General features: G+C 34.6%; 2 protein-coding genes across 5 annotated transcripts in view; both read right to left on the reverse strand.

The window, feature by feature from the left end:
• pde3a (phosphodiesterase 3A, cGMP-inhibited) overlaps window positions 1-1654 on the reverse strand; it is a 176992-nt gene extending 175338 nt beyond the window's left edge. For all 3 annotated transcript variants that reach the window (XM_087247807.1, XM_087247806.1, XM_087247805.1), the window contains exon 1: window positions 1546-1654. The gene's annotated coding sequence lies outside the window, so the exon portion shown is untranslated. The remainder of the gene's footprint in view (window positions 1-1545) is intronic.
• Window positions 1546-23677, reverse strand: aebp2 (AE binding protein 2). Of its 2 annotated transcripts, none has more exons than XM_087246418.1 (8): window positions 23127-23677; window positions 14950-15157; window positions 14670-14777; window positions 12908-13094; window positions 12703-12827; window positions 10815-10882; window positions 7196-7309; window positions 1546-1656 (listed from the first exon to the last, which is right to left on the reverse strand). In XM_087246418.1, the coding sequence occupies exons 1-8, from the start codon at window positions 23549-23551 to the stop codon at window positions 1653-1655; spliced, it is 1239 nt and encodes a 412-aa protein (XP_087102544.1). In that variant the 5' UTR covers window positions 23552-23677; the 3' UTR covers window positions 1546-1652. The 2 variants fall into 2 exon arrangements, with proteins under 2 accessions (XP_087102544.1, NP_998659.2); NM_213494.2 differs by lacking the exon at window positions 1546-1656 and adding an exon at window positions 5567-6438.
• Between the last annotated feature and the right edge of the window lie 570 nt (window positions 23678-24247).

Genomic DNA, 24247 nt, shown 5'->3' on the forward strand with positions numbered 1-24247 from the left:
ACACATAGAGAATAAGTTGACAATATCGGATATCTGCGTGTAAACATTTAGGAAATAATCACATGTATCTTAAGCAGGCTCCGGCCCCTTTGGCTGGATTTATTCAGGATAATGCGATGTGTGAAAACTTAGATCCACTATGGAGGGGTTTGAGTTGCTTCAGAAACAACTTCTGCTGGAGTGATTTGGTGCTTTATACATTTGCAGATCTTTTTTTACAAAACATGATGCATTAAAGATGAAAGAGGGGGAGAGAATCTGTGAATTGATTAAATTCTCAGTTTCAGTTTTGTAAGCACAAGATACAACAAGGCGTGTTTGTTTTTGCGTGTGCATGACAGATCACTTACCTTTTTGTGCAAAATTTCCAATTTTAAAAGTTCCAGGATGCAACAAAATCGAAAAACAGTACAGTAAAGAAATAATCAAATCAAATAAGAGGTTTTATCTAATTTTTAGCAGGTCTTCAATGCAAGCCAAATTATTTAGATCTAGTTTGTTTCTATTGTATATTTAACAGTTATATATTATATAACTATAATTACAATTTGCTCATTTCAAATAATTATTTATTATGATTTTCCCTACGGTGGTCTATTTTTTATTAATACTATTATTTCTTCATTTTTCTACCATAATAATTGAGGTCTTCAAGTAGTCAGTTTCAGTGTTTTTACATGAAAATCACTTACCTTTTTGGGCAAAATGTCCGATTTTAAAACTGGCATGATGCAATAAAATAAAAAAATGGCTAAAAATGATTCAAGTTTATGGACAAATATATAAAATCAAAAGTTTTATCAAACTTCAACAGTTGTTTATAATAAACAGCAGCAACAACAGATCTTTTTCTGTAATGTAGGAAAATGAATATTCAACATCTAGCTAACTTTTCTTAATCTGAGAGAAATATTAGCGCCCTATTAAAAGAATAAAAAGCTAAAGATTATTTTGATCCTGATTCTATTGTTTGAGCATTATTCCATGCTTATTTAAAATAATCACTATAGTTGTGGTTTTCTATGTGCCTATTTCTATGTGTCTATTCATACCACTATTTGTTTCATTTTCAATCATAATAATTAAAGTCTTCTAGTAAAGATGAACACATTATTTATTCAGTTTCAGTGTTGTAATCAACAGATGAAAATGTGTGTGTTGGGACGTTTTAACATAAAAATCACTTTTCTTTTTGTGTAAAATGTCCGATTTTAAAACTGAAATGATGCAACACAAGCAATAAACCCAAAAAATGACTAACAATAATTTAACAGTTTACGAAACAATTCCTTACATCAAAGTTTGATCAAATTTGAACATATAATAAGTGTTAGTGCCCTATTAAATGATTAAAAAGCTAAAAATTATCCAGTTTATTACTATTGTGTGAGCATTATTCAATTATTCACTAGTTGTGGTTTTCTGTGCCTATTTTGTCTATTCATACCACTGTTTTTTTTCAATCCCAATAATGGAAGTCTGCTTGTACACTCTGTTTCTACAGATGAACACAATGTTTATATAACTGTAACAGAATATTGATACCTCTTCCTATCCTGATTATGTAACACCGATCCAAGTACTCAGTTTCTCCTCAAGTCTGGCTGAACGTGACATTCTTGAAATGAAGGCACTCTTGAACGCTGATTTATTCATCTGTCAATGTAAAAAAGAGACAAGTCAAAATAAAGCTACACCCTGATTAAAGGTGATTAGAGAATCACCTACTGGATTCATTTAACCAAGCTAAATTTAACAAAGCCACAACATTCACTCAAATGTGATGATGTGGTGAAGAAGCATGACTAAAAAACTGGAGGCCAAGACAGACAAGCTCTCATCCAAATTCTAGTGCATAGACAGCATTTTAAAGCATCAAACTGTATCGCTTTTGTGGCACAGTGCTAGAAATGTCAAGGTCGTCGGTAAATTCCCACTAAATACATGAACAATGAGTATACACTTTGAATGCATGTCAAAAATTAATAAAAGTATTCAATTACATTCAAATATATCACATTTAAATATATGAAATTCCATTTAAAATATACATTAAAATATATCATTTAAATATATGAAATTCCATTTAAAATATACATTCAAATATATCATTTAAATATATGAAATTCCATTTAAAATATACATTCAAATATATCACATTTAAATATATGGAAAGTGTCAAACAAGCGATTACAAGTGTTATTATTATAAACTAAAACTTCATTGTATTGATAATTTTTTTAAAGCTGAAATCAAATAATTGCAATCCTCAAATTAAATGCAAATTATAAATGATACAGAAATATACATATAAAGCTAAATAAATTAAAATCACTCTATTTAAAAATATAAAAAATATGTAAAAAATAACAATAAATAAATAACCCCAACACAAATTAAAATATTTATGAATAAATATAGGATATTTATAATTACATAAAAGTAAATATAAATAAAAATACTAGATCAAAAATGGTGTATATAAAGGTTTTACTAACAGATAGTTGACGTATTTTAGATTAAACTGAAGCTGAAACAAAGTAAATATATGGTAAGATTTTGTTAATATTCCGAAGCAGAAATAAAAACAGGACTAAATAAAAATATGGCAATATTAAAATGGTTTAACAACTAACTGAAACTTTTCAAAACTATCTGATGTTGATACTAAAATAAAATACAACAAAATATATAAAAAAACATACAATGATACTACATGAATAACCTGAGAGTGAGTCTGACACTTCAAGAAGCGTGAACTGTGTTTCTGTCCGAGTCCCCATTAGCTGTATCTGATGTGATGTTTGATGTGTGGGGAGTAAGAGCGAGGCTCATTGAGGATCAGCGTGAGAGAATGGATGTAAAAGCACCCTAAACTGCACAGCAGAATCCGAGCTGCAGTGAAATATGTGCTCGCTTGCGCTACAAACAGATTTAGGTCACTTGCTTACCTTCCCTTCAAAAGCCCTGGAGAGAGAACATTAGCGCTAATGGCATAACAGCGCGAAAACAAAGCAGTCGGAGGCTTCAACAGTCTGAAAACAACCACATTGCTATAAAAATAGCATCTATAGGTGAAAAAATATTCAATAGCAACCTAAATAAAGGTGTGCAGATTTGATTTGAGGTGATCGTTCAACAATATCCATGTTGAGTCGCACTTGAGTCTTAAAAAGTCGTCAAAAACAAGATTACTGTTTGTTATGTGAATTTAAAACATACAATTTCAATGTCCATCTAGAAGCATCTGGAATAATCACAACTATGAATTCTGAGTCACCAGAGGTTACAGCTTGTCTCTAGGGGGAATCTGAGTTTCTACATTAGTTTTTTTCAGTGCAAATAATGGCAATGTGAAAATATTGGTGAGCAGGTTTTTACACCCTGCATTGCAGAGGAGTATGCACACAGGCTTTATTATATGTGTGCATGTAGCAGAAATTAAACAGGAAATATGCAGGAGGAGGTTGGTTTACACATTTTGGATGGCTGGATAGATAGACGAACAGACAGTCATGCCCAAAATAATTGGTTGGTAGATATATAGATAAATGGATGAATGGATGGATGGAGTCAAGCCCAAAATAATTGATTTCCCAGCCAAATTCGGACTTCGTTAATTTTATATATTGTAGACAAAATGATGGATAGAAAGAATGATAGACAGACACAGATAGACAGATGGGTAGATAGATGGATGGATGGATGGATAGAACGATCAACAAACAGATTCCAACTCGAAACAAGTCATATACCTGAAAAATTCTGACTAGCAACCCAACCAGCAATTTTGTTGGTTTGGTCATGACACAGGCCTCCCCCAAAAGACAATAAGACGATGTACGGGAGGCTTCATTGTGTAAATATTTCGCCGATTTTTTTTTTTTTTTACATTTGAACAAACTTTTACAGCAGAATTTCTCAGAGAGTATGAATAAATTTGGGCTTGACTGTATAATACATTTTCTCAAAAATAATATGTACATAAAAGACTGAATCGATTTTAATTTCATATGAAATTGTTCATCTTTTGCATGCTAACTTATAAAATCAATATCTATTATATAAAATTAGCATGCAAGAGAGGATCAATTGAATATTTCTTTTATGCATGAAGCAAATTAATTAGATTTGTTTAGTTATGCATGTTATTTTTGAGAAAATGTATTCTTTAAATCTTTATTTCTTTAAATAGATACAAAGATAAAGCCAAAACAGTGGCTTAAATGTAAAAAACATTGCCATTTTTAAAGAATAAATTCTATTTGCAAGACTATTCATTTGATTTTTATTTATCAAATGGTGAAACTGAATTTGTGGCAACTTATTTTTGAGAAATGTTTTCCTGAAAAATGGATAATATATTTATCATGAACAGTAACATCCGAAGTCAAAATTGTTTATTATTTTATTATTAATTTTCATATTTTATAATTATTGTTTATTATTAAATATTAAAAGTACTCTACAAGAAAAAAAAAAACAATCAATTCGTAATTGTTTTTGTTATATGAATTAATTAATCTGCTTAATTAAACATTAAACATTATTGTAATCTTAAAGAGATTAATCAGATGAAATGGTCTTTGATTTAGACTTATGAACTGCAGCAAAATGCAAACATGTTTTACTTCCTGCTAAAAAAATAAAGCTCATTTCTCCAAATTGTTCAAATATAACAAAGTCTGAACATTTGCACTAGTGGATCAGAAACGAGGCACTTACCGTTAAACAAATGTGTATTGTGTCCCCCTCGGTTATTTACCTTTATTCTCTTGGTGTTTTCGCACATTTAGGCAGCGAAATTCTCCAAAGATAAATAAAACAAACCCCAGGAGTGGCGAGCAGCTCTGATTATAGAGTTTCTGTAGGACAAACAGTGCCATTGTAGACTGTCTGACAGAGCGCAGCTGGTGTGTGTTACTCACAATTAACACACGCTTGCTACTCAGTGCTACGTTACACTAGAAAAACTCATTCGGAAAGACAAACACAGAGCCAAACACAAACTACACGTTTGATTATCTTCAAAGCGAGATGTTACATGTAATTATTATATATAATAATGCAGGAATCTGAATGAATACAAAACACTGTATAATAGAATATACAGTTGAAGTCAGAATTATAAGCCCTCCTTTTATTTCAACACATCTCTAAATACTGTAAAAAAATTCCTTCCTCTGTTAAACATCATTTGGGAAATGCCTGAAAAAGAAAACAAAATCGACAGGAAAGCAAATTATTTTGACCTCGACTGTGTATGCAAAGCCAATATCAATGAAGACGCATTGGGCATAATGTAAATCCAAAGCAAATGCAGTCAGGTGTGTATGGTAGTTGCATTCAGAGGGCATTTATATGCATCTGACGCTGAGCTAAAGGTCCTGGCAGACAGCCTTCACGTCAACGCTTGCAAATCTGCCCCAATAAAACGACTCCCAGATGCCCAGGCCTGCTCTCTGCTAATAAACAACAGTCCTGTGTGAGAAACACTGGGTTTATATGGCCTGAAACCAGCGCTCGCCCAGAGCCTGACCATTCAAACAAACAAAACAAACACTTCTCAGAGAATTTTCAGCTTTTACTAGAAAGACAGAAGTATGATCTTTATGTTCGGGGAACAGGGGGTTATTATTACGTACATGATCTAAAAAGCACCATCATTATAGTTCTCCTATGTGCACTACGCTAGTGTTAGCTTTAGCACCATTACATTGAGGTGTCTATACACTCCTTGGCTTGAGCAATACGCACAAAAGGCGCAGACTGGAGGACGATAACGTCCCATCATCCTCCTCTTCATCATTATCATCATCAGTAGGTGGAGCAGCAGTTATAAGAGTCTGTGCGTGTGTTTATGAAAGAAAAAAAAAATCATCACTTTCATCAATTATCCTACTAGAATAAAAACCAGGAAGGGAAAAACACGCAAATCGTCTATGGAAGCGTTCTCATCCTCCAGAAACTATTCAGCTATCACATTCTGTACAACTCTGTCAGCTATCTACAGTACAGTAAAATTTCCGCAGTACAAAAATATATTACAAATCTCCTGGAATATTTACACGGGCACTTTCTTGACAACGAAGGACAAGAAGAAGGTAATCAGGACTTGAAAGAGCTTGAGAGGACGCTGGGAAGGAAAGTGAAAACTTCAACCGTGATACACGAAACATCCTCGCAGACAGACAGCAGTCCAGCACCGACAAGAGTTCACGATTTTGTGCCTTTTCTCCTCTTCAAGGGATAAAAACACATATTAAAAATTCACTGCATGCTTTGGCAGACTCGGAGCATTAAAAAAAGAAAAAAAAGTGAGGAAAAAAAAAAAGAAGAAGTCCTGTCTGAAAAGATCCGCACGTCCACTTGGGTTTGGGTACGTCAGCAGGCACTGACAGAAGTCGCCCTCCCCACCCAGTCTTCTAGAAAAACATCCTGAAAACAAGCAGAACCTGCTTTAGTACGACGCAGAGACACACACACACACACACATATAAACACGCACGTCATTTCCAATTGAATTCCTGCACCACAAACTGCAAAACGATGCATAAAGATGCTCTTCAGAGCACGCTAGACCCCTAAAGATGACGGGCATCTGCCCAATCTCCTGTTATTTAGCACACCACACCGAAGAGCTCCAGACCTCCATACTGTCATTAACATGCATGAATACATGCGCTTCTGCCCACAAAAGCCTTCTTCTTGACCACATGCTCAGAATGCATCTCATTCCACACCAGTGGACGAGTCTGGGTAAACAAACTCCTACTTCAGCCTAATAAACAAAGAAATGATGTATTACGATCAATTAATAGTGCTTTAACAATCCCGGAATGCTTGTTTGCATCTGTGGGAGAAGGTCAAAGGTGAGTTTGGAGTATTTGTGACCCAGGCGGCTGGTATTGTCATCTTTGATTAATTAATGTCTCGACTCGGATCGAAGGTTATTGATTTCCCATCCACATCCACCCCCGAGTTCATGCGTTTAGGTTTTGAACGGCTATTTCTGGTGGCAGTGACTACAGCGCCATCTGCTGGAGAAATCCAGAATAAAAGATAACATCAGGAAAGATGTCAGTCCCAGAGAACGTCAAAACATGTGGTGCTCACATTGAGCTCAAAGATGGCTCCTTCACTCTTGATGTTATGAGTAAGGTGTGAGTGAGTTGTTGTGTGGGTCGAGCTTCACCTGTAAATGTTTGGGTCCAGCAGAAACGCTGTGTCCTGAGGAAGCTGTGAAAGGTGGACAACTTTGGTCTTCAGCTGAGGACGGTCACTCTCACTGACCCAGGAATCTGGAAGTCTGAGCAAAATCAAAAGGAAATGTTAATTATGAGAGCATTTAAAACTACTTTAAGCATTTTTGCCATTCAATCAATCTTTATTACAGAACCAAGGTCCAAATCTAAAAAAACACACCATGCATAAGAATTTACAAAATACAACAATTCCAATATCTCCACTGTGAGTAGTACAAACCACTACACATGATTAACCCACAAAAATCCCAGTGTTGGAAGCATAAATATACATTTATACACAAGACTCGGTAACAGTGCTTTAAAAGTGATTACTCTTACATTCACAAACATTTTATTTTGTGCACAGTGGGCAAATTGTATGCATGAATTGACCTGCCACATGTCAAAACGTGAATTATGCAAAATAGTATAGTATATTCAAATGACCCACTTTCTGCAGTTTCATGAGCACAATGGATTGTGGGACATACCGCAGTGCATAACATAGCATATATCCTAATGTATAATAAAACCATGTAAATAACGTGCATTATTAAATATAAAAATCATATTTCTCATTCTGTTGTATAATAAGCACACTGGATTGTGCAATATGGATAAGTAGGATATGATAATATACACAACCAGAGCATAAATCCAATAGAATATGCCAAAGCTCTCGAACTATACATGTCTGTGGAGGTGCTATAACACACATTTTGAGTATAATAAATGTCCATGTTTTGCAGGGAGCTGAGCACAGGGCATTGTGGTATGTATGGTATGCTACAAAACTAAACCATACTGAAGGAGTTGGCCCATAAAAAAAATAAATAAACAAATTTAGTTTAGTTTTTTCTGCCAAAATTTATTATTTTTAGATTCTATTACTTGTTATGTACAGTCTGTTTAATAGTTCAAAGCAATTAAAGTAAGTCCTATTAAATTAAATCATGAAACAACATCATTTGACAACATCTCAATCTATCAGTCATATTTTGATTGGACTAAACAGTAATAAAATAAGCCGTATCCAAGTATGCAGTCGTGTAGCATAAACAGAATGCACTACAGGCCAGATTTTTGATTAATTAGAGCCCTGACACTCGTATACAGCAAGTAAGCAGTGTGCTAGTTTTTAATTCCAATCATAGCTTATAAATATACAATTGGTATAAACATTAGCATTAGCCAGATAACACACAGACACACAGCCCTTCATTCCACCAACTCCTCCAACACACATTCCACAATGAGATTATTAAAGATGCCCCCCCCCCCTCCGTGGTTATTCCATAGAGGAGGCTTGTTTGGCTCTGGCTTGTTGTGGTGACCCAGAAATCCATTTAAAACGTCTCCTGAGATGGCAACTTCAGCATTATTGCTGAGCTTACAAACATTCAGATTGATGCCCGACTGGAAACAGCAGCATGCACACAGTCCCGTGTGAAGGTTTGCATGACTGTACAGGTCTGCGAAAGCATGCAATTAACACAATACAGACCGTTTGAGTAATAAATGCACATTACTTATTAGATCGTTTTAGCTAACTGTGCATCTAACTAAAGTACAACTGTAAAATCAAGGGGCCCACTTTAAAACCAGTTTGTATTGCACATCATGATTGCATTTAAGACAAAACTTCACATAAATAGGTAAAAGTACAGTGTGAATCTGCAAACGATTAAAGCAAATGTGTACAAAAGTAAAGCCATATGAAGAAAGGTTTGAGTTTTCAGTCCGTCCAGGTCAATGTCCTCACTAGGTAGCTATAAACACAGAGAACTTTTTAAACAAATGTTACTGTAAGGAATACAATTAAACCATTTTGGTGAATACAGTTAATAAAAAAAAAAACTTTTGTTAAAAGTTTTATTGAGATAAATGGTTGGTGATGGGATGGAAGTCGTCCTGATTGGGTAGGTTTACATGCATGAAGGAAAATAGAGACCTGTTTACAATGAAATATTTTAGTGAATTTAAGACTTTTCAAGGCCTAAAATGTAGCTTTTGAAATGTAAGACTTTTTAAGACCACAGTGAACACCCTGTGTTGAGTGAGAGGATAGCATTTAAAAGATATTTGCGTTGGACAAGCTTAAATAGGAACGAATTTTAAGGTGGGTGGTGTTTCAATCCGTTAGCCCTGACTTTCATGTGGACATTTAGCACATTTAAGGTGGATCTGATGCATCAGAGCACAAAAAAAATTAATTACAAAGCAAAATTAAGAGAAAAGTCCATTAAAGACAACAACGAATAGATTTAGTGATCGAGAAAGAACAGAAAAAGGATTGCAAGACAAAAATAGTGTGTGAAAATCTGAAAAAGGAGGAGAAAACAGGGTATGTTGGCAGATTATCTGCTATTTCTAAGATAAAGAACTTTCTGTAAGCATAACAGTTCCCTAATGACCAACACTTGGCTTGCTAAAATATCTTGTATAAAAGAACACTTCAGGTCAGATACTGTATCACACAAAGCAGTGTGCTAAAACTGATCTACTGTTTCTAGTGTGATGAATGAAACATCAACAATGATCCTCTTTGTAGCTCATTATCTGATCCAAGTGGTTTTGCACAAAATGACAAAATGAATAAGAATCATGAACAAGGTCATGAAGAACTGTAAAGTTAATATTGAGATCTCAGAACATAAAAAAAACTGTGACATGTCATTATTATTACTGCATGCTTTTCCTATATAATATCCATCATGTTAAACAATATAGAAAAAGTACTTAGATGACCTAATATTTCTAGAAGTGCACACTTAATCCCTTCTGTCCCATGATGCAATGTAAAAGGATTTGCGAATGGGAGTGAAGCGTTGCAACTGGTGTTGAAAGGTTAAATGACAGTAATTACATTAGCAGTACATACCACTACCATCTGCATATTAACACCCATGTTATAATGAAGTTTATTTTTTCTAATAAAATATACAATTGTTTAAACAAGTATGCGATTTTAGATGCAACACAAATTTAGGTCACACATTTTAAGGTACAAGTGTCATTATAAAGCCATTAACCATGCATTTTTAGCTTAATTATACATTAATTTGCTGCTCATTAATAGTGATAAAGGTGGAAGTGAGGTTAAGGTATTGGGACTAGAGATTAAGATCATGCAGAATATGTGCGTAAAAAGTACTAATAAACAGACAACATCTATATTGAATACATCCAATATGTTGCAATAGTGATCATTTGTACTTTATCATGTTTGCACAGTTATTTGGTTTTTAAATAGCAATCAAAATCTAGTAAAAGCTGTGTTGCATGCATTGTGTTAGACATCAATTCTTCACACAGGCATTAAGCTCATCTTAATATCTCGAAAAAGTCAAGCAGGAATGCTGTACATTTCCTTTGAGATTAATATCATCTACACAGTCGGCTATAGATCAGCCTGTGTGCCCCAGAACTGTCAGTTTTTGACATACATCAGGTCATACATGTGTGTGTGTGTGCGTGTGTGTACGGCCGCCCTCAGGAGGCTCCTGACTCATATAAACGGCTGACATTTAGTGTAGGGTACAGAACAGTGTGCTTTCATATACTCACATGTCCTCTGGCGTCCAGTGAAGCAGCACCTTCACCTTCCCAGAATCCTCCTTCCGCCTGGCGATCACCTGCTCAATTACACACGACGAGAAGAAATGTATGAGATCTTGTTTATGGGATAGTGCTTGTGAGAGCAGCTGATGTGTGTTGTTTTGCGAGTCGGTGAGTGTGGTCATGAAGTGCTGGCAGCAGCTCATTAATGATTTAATTAAAGACACAGGGGAGAAGCGGCTCAGACTGATGCTAGTGGACTGCGAGAGCTGGAGCTAATCTGACTTCAGCTTAATGGGTACGAAAATATATTACGCTGACAAATATTGACATGCTCAGCACGCAGTTGACTATAAAAAACAATTATTCTTATTTTATAATTATTCATTTTCTTTATTCAGCAAAAACTGAGTAGATGGTCTTTATAATAATTGCCTAATATTTATTGGTTCATTCAACCATGTTCATTGATTTGTTTGTTCATTATTTCAATCGGTCATTAATTTGTTAGTTCATTCATTTGTTCGGTTATAAATTCATATGTTCATTCTTTCAACAATTTGTCGGTTCATTCATTTGTTCTTTCGTTCAACAATGTGTTTGTTTATTCATTCATTTATTCATTTGTTCGTTCATTCACTCAAGTGTTCATTCATGCAACAATGTTTCATTCATTAATTTCTTCATTCATTCACTCATGTGTTCATTCATTCAATGTGTTTGTTCATTCATTCATTTGTTCGTTCAATCATTTGTCTCTTCATTCATTCAACAATGTGTTTGTTCATTCATTCATTTGTTCGTTCAATCATTTGTCTGTTCATTCATTCAACAATTTGCTTGTTCATTCATCCATTTATTCGTTCATTCATGTTACTTTGTTTATTCACGTGTTTATTCATTCAACAATGTGCTTATTCATTCAACAATGGCTATTCATTTATTCATTTTTGCATTAATTTGTTCATTCATTCAACAATGTGTTCGTTCAATCAACTATTTCTGTTCATTCATTCGTTTATTCACTAACGCGTTCGTTCATTCATTCAAGGTGTCTGTTCATTCATTCGTTTATTCACTCATGTGCTCATTCATTCAACAATGTGTTCGTTCATTCACTCATGCGTTCATTCATTCAACGTGTCTGTTCATTCATTCGTTTATTCACTCATGTGCTCATTCATTCAACAATGTGTTCGTTCATTCACTCATGCGTTCATTCATTCAACGTGTCTGTTCATTCATTCGTTTATTCACTCATGTGTTTGTTCATTCAACAATGCATCTGTTCATTCAATTATTTGATCATTCATTCGATCAATCATTTATTCCTTCTTTCAATTGATCATTTGTTCCTTCTTTCCTTTCTTCATTTATACTGTACATACACACATACATATAAAGAATCAAAAATATTATAATCAAATGATCAAATTGTTCATTGATCAATGATGTGGTTGTATACATTTCTGCTGAGTATGTATTGTTATCATTACAACAAATCAAAAAACACAAATTAAAAGGGACACACTGATATTGTAAAGGACAAAAAAAAACTATTTAAAGATGTACTAGACTTTTGTGTTGATGCTTGAAAACCTTTTTTGGTCTGACCCACATACTATATAGAGCAGAAATACTACTATTTGTCTCTCTAAAACCAGAACTAAGTCACTGAGTGTGAAAAAAAAAAAAAAAAAACATTTTGAGGACTGCTTACTGTGCAGTGTATGACGCAAACAGCTTACTATTTGTTTTATAGAACAGCATACGAAGCAGAATCCAAAATGCACCTACTGTTTAATGCATGGCATGTGCACACTATACAGGGCAGAAATTGGATGAACAGCATGTTAGTAGCACACTGGAGAGAGCTGATGTATGTGTGTGTACCCACCGTACTGTGAAACACAACGCTGTGGCCTTTGCCCTGGCTCTCAATATGGGTTGCTAGATTGAGGCAGATGGCGCGATGACGGATTGCATCCATAGTCTGAGCATCAAAAAAGTCATGCGGTCGCGCTGGTGAAAGAAAAACAGACTGGAGTTAGTGTGTTTTAACCGGAGAAATGAACATGAATTAAAGCTGTAGCGACACTCACGCAAAGACCGCCGCCGCTTGTACTTGAGCTTCCTCCTTTTGTTCATGCCCGCTTTGGAAGGAGATTCTTCCTTCACCTTGGTTTGGCTTGAAAGTTTGGAGGAATTCTGGGAGCTAAAGTGGGTTGGCACATGGCGCGCTAGCCCCCCCTGGGAGGCGAAGGTGGCATTGCAACCACCCACCACACACTTCACAGAGGAAAAAATAAGACATGGGTCAGAGTAATTACAGTAAATAAAAATAAACAACTCACACGGAGGCTTAGCAACGCTGGGTTATAATTACAGAATGAGTCCAGTAAACAGTGCTTTCATTGTCTAGCCATGACAAAGTTCCCTCATAAACTAAAACGCAGAATTATGCAAGATTATGCTTATATAACTCTTAAAAGGTGGATCTTATCAGAGCATGTCTTGTTGATATTTGCTGAACTAATTATTTTTAAAATGACAGTATAATAAACAGGCTTGATTTAATTTGAAACATACTTCTGTTATATTGACCATGGAAAAGTATAATCTGCTTTAAAACTGCCCTATTTAAAATGTGTGCTTCAAAATAAATTGAATTAACCAAATAATAATACTAATAAATAGAAAATGAATCAAAAATTATAATCATAAATATTAAAAAAACTAATTTTAAAAAGTCAATTAAACAAGTAAAACTAATTTTAAAAATGCATTTAAATAGTTAACAGTTAAATAAAATGAAATATATAGACAGACAGACGTAGTCAAACTGCAAGATCTGCAACGTTGAGTCTGGATTATATTTGATCAGCTCCACAGTTCAGAACACATCAGATAAATGGAGTCATTGCAAAGTTAAACTGTGAAATTGCATCTGTTTTAAAGGCATGTGACTGAACATTTCAAGTGTGTGAAGCATTTTATAAACAAGAATTTGTACTGTTTGTAAATTTAATAGATTCATTTTATTGAATTGTTTTTATAATGAGGACTATACAGAACTTTACATTTGACTCGACTTCAGTAGCTCTGTATACTGCTAGACACCACAGAAAACCCCACAAAGTCATCAGATTATCACATTTTACGAATGATTTAGTCCCCTACAGAATAATCCCATAAAATAAAAATTAATGAACCCTATCCAAATGGAGCTATTTAAGTTGTATAGTGAAATTGTATTTATATCACAATATATCTTACATAAAAACTTAATATTGCAACGTCAGATTTTTCCAATCACATGCAGCCCTAACAAATAGAGTTTGAGTTTATTTATTGCATCCAAATAGATAGAAACATATTATATGATAAAAACTTCATATATCTATGATACAGAATAAACAACTAATTTATAGAAATAAATTCAATTTTACATTAAAAAAACATAAGACATTATTTTCAGAAATAGAGAGACTTTTGGATCTATACATTAAAAGCGACTAGACGTCCAGGCCTAAATGGTGAATTAGATTTTTCCTTTTCTCCTTTTTTGTAAAATGTGTTTCTTTTTTTATGTTCTACAGACTTTCATTATATACTGCTGAATATGTATTTATGCATTTATATATATAATGTGTAGGCGCAGTTTTAAGGAAATGGCCATGTCAATAAAGAGTTATTAATTTTTTTCCCCACATTTTTTAAATGCCTTGGACTAATTTTTGCTGATTATTTCAGATTTTGACTGATTACTCATTAGTGGTACATCTTTCTTTAGTAAAAATCAAAAGACAGACAAACAGACAGCAAAATCTGTGGTCTCTAAGTGTGTGCAAAGAAGATGCCAACCTTGAATGGTTTGTCTCCGCTGTGTGACAGCATGTGTCTCTGGAGCCAGCTTTGACTGGTAGATGGTGTGTTATACACCTTACAGCCCTTCCAAAGACACACGAATACCTGTATGCAAACACAGAGCTATGAAAGAGTGCCAATTCTACATAGCATTCAGACATTTGAAACCTTTTTGTCAAATACTAATGAAGCGTTCAAATAAAAAAGTGTATTGCTGTGATCATCAACTCCAAAGTAGTAGACAAAGTACATAAAACAAGTAAGGACACACACTGACCCCGCCACGCTGTCCATCCACATGCACTCCGCGGATGTGTTCGGCCAGGTCCGGGCTGGTGTTGAACAGCATGTGGCACTGATCCCAGCAGCAGGGGTAAGATGAGCCCTTAGTGGAGGAAGACGCCCCACCGAGACCATTCATCATAGCTGGGGTAGAGCGACCGCTGGACGGAATGCTCTCCGTGTCCATGAGAGTACTGTTAATACTAAAGCACAAACCAACAGGATTAGCTTCACCACAAGCATACAAAGAAATTACAATGCTTTTCAGAATTTTACATTACTTTTGATGCCTGATGATATGGATAAAATCTAAGCATGTATGGTCAAAATGATTTTTCTAATATTTCCCCAAGTGCTGTTTAGTGGAGCAAGTTAATGTCCTACCATATATATTAAGGCTGCACTATATATCAATATCGCAATATGTGCATTCACAATAGTCCCATCACATGATCCGCAACGTGGAGTCAGGGTTATAGCTGACTAGTGACCACAGTTCTTGAGGCCCATGTAAGCATTTTGATCCAGTTTAAAGCATTTAGGCTATAATAATAAATAAATATTATAATAAATATAAATATTAAAATAAATATAATTAATAGGGATTAAGCCCAAATAAAAATGAATGAATGAATAATAAATTATAAAGTCTTTAACTTCTAAGAAAGATTAATTGTATTACAAAATCATCCTAATTATTTTAAAAGTATGATTTTTTTTCTGATGGAGCCATTTAAGTCATCTGGTGAAATTGTACTTAATATTGGCATGTGTATCACAGAAAAATAAAAGCAATGTCCACTCTTATCAATAACATGCAGTCTTATATATATATATATATATATATATATATATATATATATATATATATATATATATATATATATATATATATATATAAAACACAATATGATATAATGCTAAATGCATTTATTATAATAATATAATACAATAAAATAATGCTAAATGCATTTATAATAATTTCATTAAATTTAATCAAAATATTAAGGTCAATAATTTTTGCCCCTTTCGGAATTTTGCTTTCGATGTTATCCAATAGTTAAGCCTTTAAATGTCACTTTAAGCTGAATATTAGTATCTTGCAAAATAACTAGTCAAAATTTTGTACCATCATGGAAAAGACAAAACAAATTAGTAATTATAAATGAGTTTTTAAAAATTGTGTTAAAAAAGTGCCTAAATAAATTCTTTGTCTGTTATACAACACTTGAAGTATTTGAAATATAATTTAATTTTTAGGCTTATAATTTTGACGTTTGAATCAAATCTGCTATTTAATTGTGTTAAATAACATTAAGAATAAAACAGACATGTAGTGACATTGCTAAAATAGCAAATGATGAATGTTTGATTGAGCAGCATGACTAATACAGTAACTTTATCTCCATGTCTGTGCAAAACCTGCAGTGCAGCACAGAAGTTACCAACCATGAATCTATGTGAACAATAAATGAGGCCAGTGAGGTGGGACCAGTCCCTAACCATGGCACATAAGCGCTGTAACAGTAAGCTTTTGAGCATACAGCTGCTAGCGTGGGAGAGGACAGCGGTAAACCCCTGCTGTAAAACATCATGAACTCAAGTCAATACATGAGAAAAAATAAAAATAAAAAATTTAGACACACACGTCCATCTGTTGGCTCCTTTCAGACTGACGCTAAATCCTAGAATGTGCCAGAGAACAGGATGCTGGGTAATCAAACTGCAACCGCCAGTCAGACTGCTGATGAAGTGATAAACTGCTACTGCAAGACTTACAGGTACATCAGCCTTTTACTGCTCAAACTCTAGCACACTTTAAAGGATGCACATAAATGTTGTGTGCAAGAGTTCAGATTTCTGCTTTGCATAAGGGATTAGGGGCTTGAAATAGGCTCATGATGAAACTTATATCAATGTATACAGTATTATTACGATATTAACATTAAGTGCAAAAAAATACTTTAACAGATTTAATAAAAACTACTTTATTCATATAAATGTCCAGAGAACGCAATGTTTCCATCCAATTCAATGGCAAAATGTTTATGAAGTAAAATAGGAAACACTGTCATAAGTAAATGTTAAAGATTTAAAATCTACAGTGAGAAAAAAAACTACAGTTACTATGTTATTATTATTTAGTAACTTATTAACTCAATTTAATAAAACAATTATGCAAGTTATGATGATTACGACTATGATTTTAACACGTTATCAGGCATTAACTAAGAAATTAACATGACAAATAAAAGCTTTTGTAGTTTTTATTGTGATTTTAGTTCAAATAATTAATGTTAACTATTGGGAAATTATTGCACAATAGCATTATAAAAAGCCTAAAGTATCAGTAATCAGTATTTCAGACCAATTAAACCTCCAAGCATTTGGTGTTGTTATGAACAACAGTGCAAATACAATGTGAATATTCTTAAAAAGCACTCTAAAAGATCTAAAATAAAACCTTAAATTAAAAAATAAATGCCCTTGAGATCAATATAGTGCATGTTCATTATTATGATTTATTGAATAGCAGCATGTCTAGCTTAAATCAAATACAAGGATGACAAATTTAATGCTAATAAAAACTTATAAACTGCACTAATATTTGGGAAGTATTATGAACTTTGAACAGTCTGACTATGAACTTTGCATGTGAGCAGAACGGCAGTATAGGCCACAAGTGGCATTTGATTGAGATTAGCATCAGTTTTTAGCAGCTGCTCGTGACGCTCATCTGACAGACTACAAAAAGGTTAAAACCTCAACATGCGTAGGTCGTTTGGTCCTGCAGGTCGACGAGCAGGAGCTGTCACACATTATCAGTGTATGCTGGGAGATTTCCTTCAAACTGCTGAAGTGGACGAGCAAACAGTTAACACCTGCTTTCAGTCAAACAGTTCATCCAGCGGAGTTCCCCTCCACGAGAGCTCTTCAAACTCATCTGCACTTTCATACACACGCTCTGATTTAACAGCATTTAAAAATAATAATAAGTTTGGTCTACTCATCACATGAATTGCAATAGAAAATATCTCATCAAAAATCTCTTTTTTAAAAGGCACAGTTCACTTCCCAAAGTTTCATGGTTTACTCACACTCAAGTGGCTGTACACATTTATTAATGTATTTTTTTCTGCTAAAAACAAAAGATGAAAGAAACTCAAACAGGTTTGAAACATAAGATATGAGATTGGTCTATATTGATATGATGTAACATTTCCCCTTGAAAAGACTATTTTTATTAGCCATGTTTTTAAATCATAAAATGATAATAATAAAATAATAATAAAAATAAATACAATAAAATAAACCGGGAAAATCTATTTTTCAGATCCAATTCATTCTCATATAGACTTAAAAAAATGAAAATGTGTCAAAGGTGCAAACGTTTAGTCTTTTAAACCATGAGAGAGTGAAAACCTCAGCAGATATTCTGACTCTGATTGGCTGTTGTCACTTTCCTCTCTCATCTCGACTCAGTAGTGTTTATTTTTAGCTCTGGGGCTCACCTTAGGGGCTCTTAAGCCAATAGCAGAACAGCAACTACTGGAGAGGTGGGGCTACAGATAGTAAGTCCCCATCTGATTGGTCAAATTTAGATTTGCATAACCAATACATAAATTAAATGTACTCTAGCACACATCTGCGATACATTTAATGCAGTGGTCTCAAACTCAGTTCCTGGAGGGCCGCAGCTCTGCACAGTTTAGCTCCAACCAGCTCCAACTCACACCTGCTTAGTATCGTCTAGTAGTCTTGCACACCTTTATTAGTTAGATCAGCTGTGTTTGATAAGGGTTGGAACAAAACTGTGCAGAGCTGCGGGAATCCAGGAATCCAGTTTGAGGCCTATGGTTTAATGTACATACTTTTATCCCGGTAATGATAATTATTTGCAATATATTGTGCAGCCCTATTTCCTTTTAACAATATGTTAAATAACACTTTAGAATACATTACTGTAAGACAGATGAAGTTTATGTATTCATCTTTGTAAATGTTTTTACATTTTATTACAGTATGCAGTGCTGTTAAATTGAGTTAGTATCTAATAAAATGTAGTTATATTTTCCTAATATTAACATAGAAATTCCTCACTAACATTTACTAATGAAACTTCATTGTAAAGTGTTTCCTATTGTACTTCATAATCTTTTTGCAATTTAATTTGGCTGAAACATGTGTTTACTCTAAACTATAAAGCAATACACTGAGTAGTTTTTGTTATTAGTATTTAAAGCAAGTATTAGTTGAACTATTGTTTGCAGATGAGGTCAATATTGTGATAATAGAGTATACAGTGCTAAAAGCTTCAGCAATTATTTGCAACCAGAAAATCTTGATACTGTCATAAGCCTAGTCTTATGTGATCGTTTACGTGTGGCCTGGCTCATATTCTCCCAGACGTCCCACACAAGAGCTAGATTCAAGCTGTCCAGCTGCCCCGAACAGCAGGGCTCAGGGCCTCCAGTTGGATTTGAAGAGCTTCATTCCCAGTGAAAGCTCCACAGAGCAGCAGGTCTGGCACAGAGCATGGATTCCCATCCGCACACACATTCCCTCTTTCTCCTTCCTCCACCGCTGGGCTGACCTGATACATTGTGCTCAATGTGAATTTGTTCCACCGTGCCTGCAGATACTCTGTAGAGATTTCCCATGTGCTGCGAGCCAGACGCTTTTAAAAACCATTGAGGACGAGCAATCCATTATCTCCAGCCTTTAGAGTAATGCAAATAACACCAGAGCCACCCGCGTATGATGAAGACAGGCATAAAGTGCTATAAAACATGCACAGCCGCACCCATGTTGCCCTGGTGATGCCAAAAGATGGTGAAAGGCCTCATGGGTCCGAGGGCACTATAGATGACGTAACACCAGTTTAAAGCCAAGTCAAGATAAGAAAGCTGCTCACAAATCCAAATCTGATAATAACTTCACTGTCTGTGCTTTATCCAGCAACTATACTTTTGAATGGAATATTCACTGGGTCTTTTCTTTATACAAAAAGGACAGTCACATTCTGACTAACATTTTCTTTTGCATCCTATGAAATCAAGACATTGATATTTTTCTGAACAATATTGTTATAAATATTGTTGTGCGTGTCATTATCGTGTAAATACATCAACTAACATTGTAAAGTGTGACCTATATTATCAACGTTGTTAATGTTGTGAATGTTGCTAATCTAAATCCTTACAAACGTTATTTCAAACCTTATTTGGGGCTTAAACAAGGCTAAACAAGCAGACTGGGCCACAAACAAGGTTGAAATATGTTTGTGACGATTTAGATTAGCAAAACTGATAACAATAACATTGATTATATATGTCAGACTTGACAATACAGGTACAATATGATATAATATGAGATATAAATAGTACAAATATTGTTATTTTTCACAACAGTGTGTGCTTTGATCTTAATCAAATATATCTTATGATTGTTTTATGCAGGGTATTTACACCTTTTTAAAGCCATATACAAGCACTTTTCAGATGGATTTTCAAACTTTTTCCAGGACTTTAAACATGGTAAATTACATATTAGGATACTTCATCACATTATAGCAGATTATATTTCTTATAGTATAGTATAGTTTTCTAAGAAAACATTCGGACTGCATTTTGGCCAGTGAATTATAGTCATTTGTCCTTTTACATGTAATTAACTTGCATCTTAAATGTATATTCATTTTAATTTCATGCATTGTTCACTCTTTAAGCAGTAATCCCTGTGCATTATGTTTTTATTTTAAGCAAAAGCTAAATTATTTATCTCATTTTATTTAAATATGTATCATTACCTATTACTTAGGATTAAATTAAATGAAAGCAACACTATTAATGAACAACACTTAACAGCATTTATTAATCAGTTTATTCAACATTTCCTAATGTATTATTAAACTCCAAATTCATGCATATCGTTAATATTACTTACAAGAACTCGCATCTAAATGTGTGGTAACACTTTACAATAAGGTTGTATTAGATAATGTTTGTATTTACTAACATGAACAAACAATAAACTATTTTTTTTCGTTAACTAACAAAGGTACAAATATTGTAATGAACGTATAATAAAGGGTTACCAATTACACATTTAAGCACTTTATCTGAAATCTGATGTTAATTGACAAAACAAACGTTGATATAATCGGCTAAAATATCAGTGTTTTGTAATCAGCAGACTGACACTTTCAAACTTTCAGCACTTTACAAGTGTGGCAAAAAAACATATTTAGACACTTCATCACATTATATCAAACTATATTAAACTATGTTTTTTGGCTAACTCCACTAAAGTCAGTAATTTTTTGCTTACATGTGTTGACTTGTTAATTAATAGCACCTAAAAGGCATCGTTAATTGACAAAACAGACATTAAATGTTGATATTATCGGCTGAAATATTGGTGTTTTGTAATCAGCAGACGTACATGCTTTCAAAATGACTGCACTTTAACTTTACAAGTGTGACAAATTACATATTTACATGCTTTAACATGAAATTATATCATATTATTTATTTTAAGATAACTCGAATACACTAGCACAATAAGTTTTTCACTCGCATATGTTAACTGTTAATCCAAACAGCTCCTAAACGGTGTTGTTGATCGACAAATCAGACGTTAAATGTTGACATTATCGGCTGAAATATCAGTGTTTTGTAATTAGCAGATTGACATGCTTTCAAACTTACAGCACTTTTACTTACAAGTGAAGCAAAAATTTATTTACATACTTTATCACAACATTATATTACACTATTATTTTTATGCTGACTCAAATCCACTAATGTTAGTACAGTAAGTTTTTCGCTCTCTTGTGTTAACCGTTGATCCAAACAGCACCTAAACGGTGTCATTAATCGACAAAAGAGACATTAAATGTTGATATTATCAGCTGAAATAGAAGTGTTTTGTAATCAGCAGACTGACACCTTTCAAAATTTCAGCACTTTAACTTATAAATGTGACAAATTGCATATTTTATCATCACATTATATTTTATGCCAATTTGAATCCACAAACAGTATTTCGTTTGCGTGTTGACCGTTAATCCAAACAGCACTTAAACGGCAGTAATCATCAAAACGTACGTTAAACGTTAAAATAATCGGCTGAAATATCGTTTTTTGTAATTAGCAGACTGACACCTTCCAAACTTTCAGCACTTTAACTTTACAAGTGTGGCAAAAAACAACGTATTTACATACTTTATGATAACATTATATTACATTATTATTTTTGCACTAACTCGAAACCACTAGTTTTTCACTGTCATGTGTTGACCATTAAACCAAACACCTTACGTTAAATGGCATTGTTAATCGACAAAACAAACGTTAAACGTTGATATTATCGGATGAAATATCCTGTTTTGTTATTAGCAGGTTGACATGCTTTCAAAATTTCAGCCATTTAACTTTACAATTGTGGCAAATTACATTATATACATACTTTATCATCACAATATACCATATTATTTATTGTAAGATAACAGGAATACTCTAGACCAGTCAGTTTTTCGCTCGCATGTGTTGACCGTTAATCCAAACAGCTCCTAAACGGCGTCATGAATCGACAAAAAAGACGGTAAATGTTGATATTATCGGCTGAAATATCGGTGTTTTGTAATTAAGTTAGCACAGTGACACGCTTTCAAACTTTCAGCTCTTTAACTTACAAGTTTGGCAAATGACATATTTACATACTTGATCATGACATTATATCAAATTATTTATTTTAAGATAACTCGAATAGACTAGCACAATAGGTTTTTCGCTCGCATGTGTTGACCGTTAATCCAAACAGCTCCTAAACTCGTTGATCGACAAAACAGACGTTAAATGTTGATATTATCGGCTGAAATAGCTGTGTTTTGTAATTAGCAGACTGACATGTTTTCAAACTCTCAGCACTTTAACTTACAAGTGTGGCAAATGACATATTTACATACTTTATCGTCATATTATTATGTTTATGCTAACTCAATAACACTAGCAGTAACGTTAAGTAACTAGCGTAACGGTCAACACGCGCGAGCTAAACTAGTTATCCAAACGGCACCTAAACGGCGTCGTTAATCAACAAAACGGACCTTTAACATTGATACTATCGGCTGAAATATCGGTGTTTTGTAATTAGCAGACGGACACGCACCTGTCCTCCGAGTCCATGCGGCTGAGAGGCTCTCCGTCCGAAGACGAGCTCATCATTTCCAGGCTCGCGCGGCGCTTCATTCCGGTGCCGCCGCCGCCGCTGTTTTTCTCCGCCGGTAAGGACACGCTCTCCTCCTCCCTTTGTTCTCTCTTCATCCGCTCCGCCGTCCCGTCCGCGCTACCGGGGCTCTTCTGCTGCTCCTTTTCGGTCTCCCCGTCTTCATCATTACCCCCGTCCCGCGTGGCTTCCTCTGGGCTTTGTTCTGTAGGCTCGTGTCCACCGGGCTTCTCGTCCGTGTCCGCTTCGTCCATCTTAACGGCCGGTTCCGGATCGGCGGCGCGCAGGCCCGACTCGCTCCCGTCGCCGTTTTTCTCGCTCGGGTTCGCTGACTCTTGCTCGGAAGCGTCGGAGGTCGTCGAAGCCATCGGGTTCCGCTGGTGTGTGCGCGGCCTGGCCGGGTTTACGCGACGGGAAACGGGTGAAACGCGGAGACTTTCGGTGAGCGGACGGATCGTGGAACTGCTGGAGGCTGATCGGGGAGGAGCGGGGGGGAGGAGTCAGCGTGACGTAAGCGCTTATTATGAATGGCTCCACGTGCTCGCAGGGCTAAACAGATCAAACAAAGTTCAGAAGTTTTCATAATAACTTTATTATGTACTAATATTATTAATAATAATACAAATAATAGACGCTTGTTATAAATGCATCCACGTGCTTGGAGCGCAATACAGATTAAATAAAGTCATGAAGTTTTCTTTGTAACTTAATTACATAATAATAACAATACTACTACTACTACTACTAATAATAATAATAATTAGATTAAAAATGTTGGGTATTGTTATTATTAACATGGACTAAGCCGAAAACGAGTGAATGAATGATTGTAAATTGTTAGTAGTATCCTATATTTAGTTTTACTTGTAGCATATATATTAATAACATTTGTATGAGAGAAAAGGTGCACACATCTTTACATTTATTTCCATTTAATACATGATATAATATTTGAGTTGTATTCATGATTTGTGGACATTTAGTACTTAAGATATTTGCATAAACCATAACATATGGGCTTATGTCTCAGCATTTTCCCTTGCAGTGTTTTTCCTCGGATTCCG

Source organism: Danio rerio, chromosome 4 (assembly GCF_052040795.2).
Source record: "Danio rerio strain M-AB ecotype USA chromosome 4, GRCz13ab, whole genome shotgun sequence".
NCBI lineage: Eukaryota > Metazoa > Chordata > Actinopteri > Cypriniformes > Danionidae > Danio > Danio rerio.

Excerpts from the sequence above, each read along its gene's own strand:
- aebp2 (NM_213494.2), bottom strand. The coding sequence starts at position 23,551 with ATGGCTTCGACGACCTCCGACGCTTCCGAGCAAGAGTCAGCGAACCCG. Across the intron at positions 15,158-23,126 it reads CGCATGGACTCGGAGGACAG|TATTAACAGTACTCTCATGG; the intron begins GTGCGTGTCCGT and ends TTTGTGCTTTAG. Across the intron at positions 10,883-12,702 it reads GCGTTGTGTTTCACAGTACG|GTGATCGCCAGGCGGAAGGA; the intron begins GTGGGTACACAC and ends GTAATTGAGCAG.